Below are 1,341 nucleotides of genomic sequence, written 5' to 3'. Positions count from 1 at the left end.
GAATATGATCGTATCAATTTTTCAGTTCTCAAAAATGAAACAAAGAAGGATATAGATGAAATTTCTGGTTATCAATCTGCTAGATGGATATATCCACCCGAAGTTGTATGGAGGATTTTTTCCTTTAATATGTCAGAAATTAGTCCTACAGTTTACTCTTTACAGTTTCATATCGAAAATCATCAGCAAATAACATATGACAATGAAGATGATTTGTCTACTGTTGTTGAAAATGAAAATAAAAAAAGAACTATGTTGATGGAATTTTTTCGCATGAATAAAGAAAATGAGTTTGCACGTACACTTTTGTATAGAGATTTCCCAACATATTTTGTTTGGAATGCGAATAAAAAAATTTGGACTCGCAGAAAGAAACAAGTTATAGGACGAATTGTCACGATAAATCCATCTGAAGGAGAATGATATTTTCTTCGTGTTCTTTTGAATCATATTCGATGTCTAACATTGTTTCAAGATTTATGAACTTTAAATGGAGTTACTGTTGTTACATATCGAGAAGCAGTGCTTCTACATGGTTTATTGAGCGAGATAATAATTGTGAAGAATGTTTATCTGAAGCTATTATTTATGAAATGTCTATTTCTTTAAGACGTCTATTTGCTACACTTCTTAGCCTCTGCAACTCTAATGATCCAAAATTATTGTGGAATACATTCAAATCTTATATGATTGATGATTACATACATGAAAATATTTCTTTACATGATGCTGAACTTCGGGCTTTAAACGATATTAGTTGTATCTTAGAATCTTTAAATAAAAATATAAACGACTACGAAATAGTATCATTCAATGTAGATATGAACGAAAATGATAAATTAAGGAGAATGGTTGAAGATGAGACAACAAATCTGGATATTGAAGAAAGCTATGTTTGTGCAGCAAGTTTAAATAGCAAACAACAAATTGCATATGATATGATTATGGAAAAAATAACATCGGGATCAAGTGGTGCTTTCTTCATCGATGGTTCAGGCGGCACAGGTAAAATATTTTTATATAAAGCATTGCTAAGTGTTGTAAGGTCTCAAAATGCAATTCCTTTGGCAACTGCGTCTTCTGGAGTAGCTGCATCTCTTCTACCTCGAAGTAGAACTGCTCATTCAAGGTTTAAAATTCCTTTGAAAACAATAGGTGAAATAAGTTGCTCTATTAGTAAACAACCTGCTTTAGGAATATTGTTGAAAATGTGCAAGTTAATAATTTGGGATGAAGCTCCTATGGTAAATCAGTGTGCTGTTGAGACTGTGGATAAAATGCTAAAAGATATTAACAATTGTAATTTACCTTTTGGTGGTAAAGTTATGGTTCTCGGGGGGG

At 31.8% G+C, this 1,341-nt stretch overlaps 1 protein-coding gene across 1 annotated transcript in view; it reads left to right on the top strand.

The window, feature by feature from the left end:
* Positions 1-455: 455 nt before the first annotated feature.
* The window catches only part of LOC111390142, a gene marked incomplete at its 3' end in the record, with an annotated part of 10,945 nt that continues 10,059 nt past the window's right edge, over positions 456-1,341 (top strand). The window contains exon 1 of the mRNA XM_023015141.1: positions 456-1,328. Within this exon, the coding sequence (XP_022870909.1) occupies positions 456-1,328 (873 nt within the window). The remainder of the gene's footprint in view (positions 1,329-1,341) is intronic.

Source organism: Olea europaea, unplaced genomic scaffold (assembly GCF_002742605.1).
Source record: "Olea europaea var. sylvestris unplaced genomic scaffold, O_europaea_v1 scaffold6503, whole genome shotgun sequence".
NCBI lineage: Eukaryota > Viridiplantae > Streptophyta > Magnoliopsida > Lamiales > Oleaceae > Olea > Olea europaea.
Note: the sequence above shows the minus strand (reverse complement) of the source record. Positions and strands in the feature narration are given on the sequence as shown.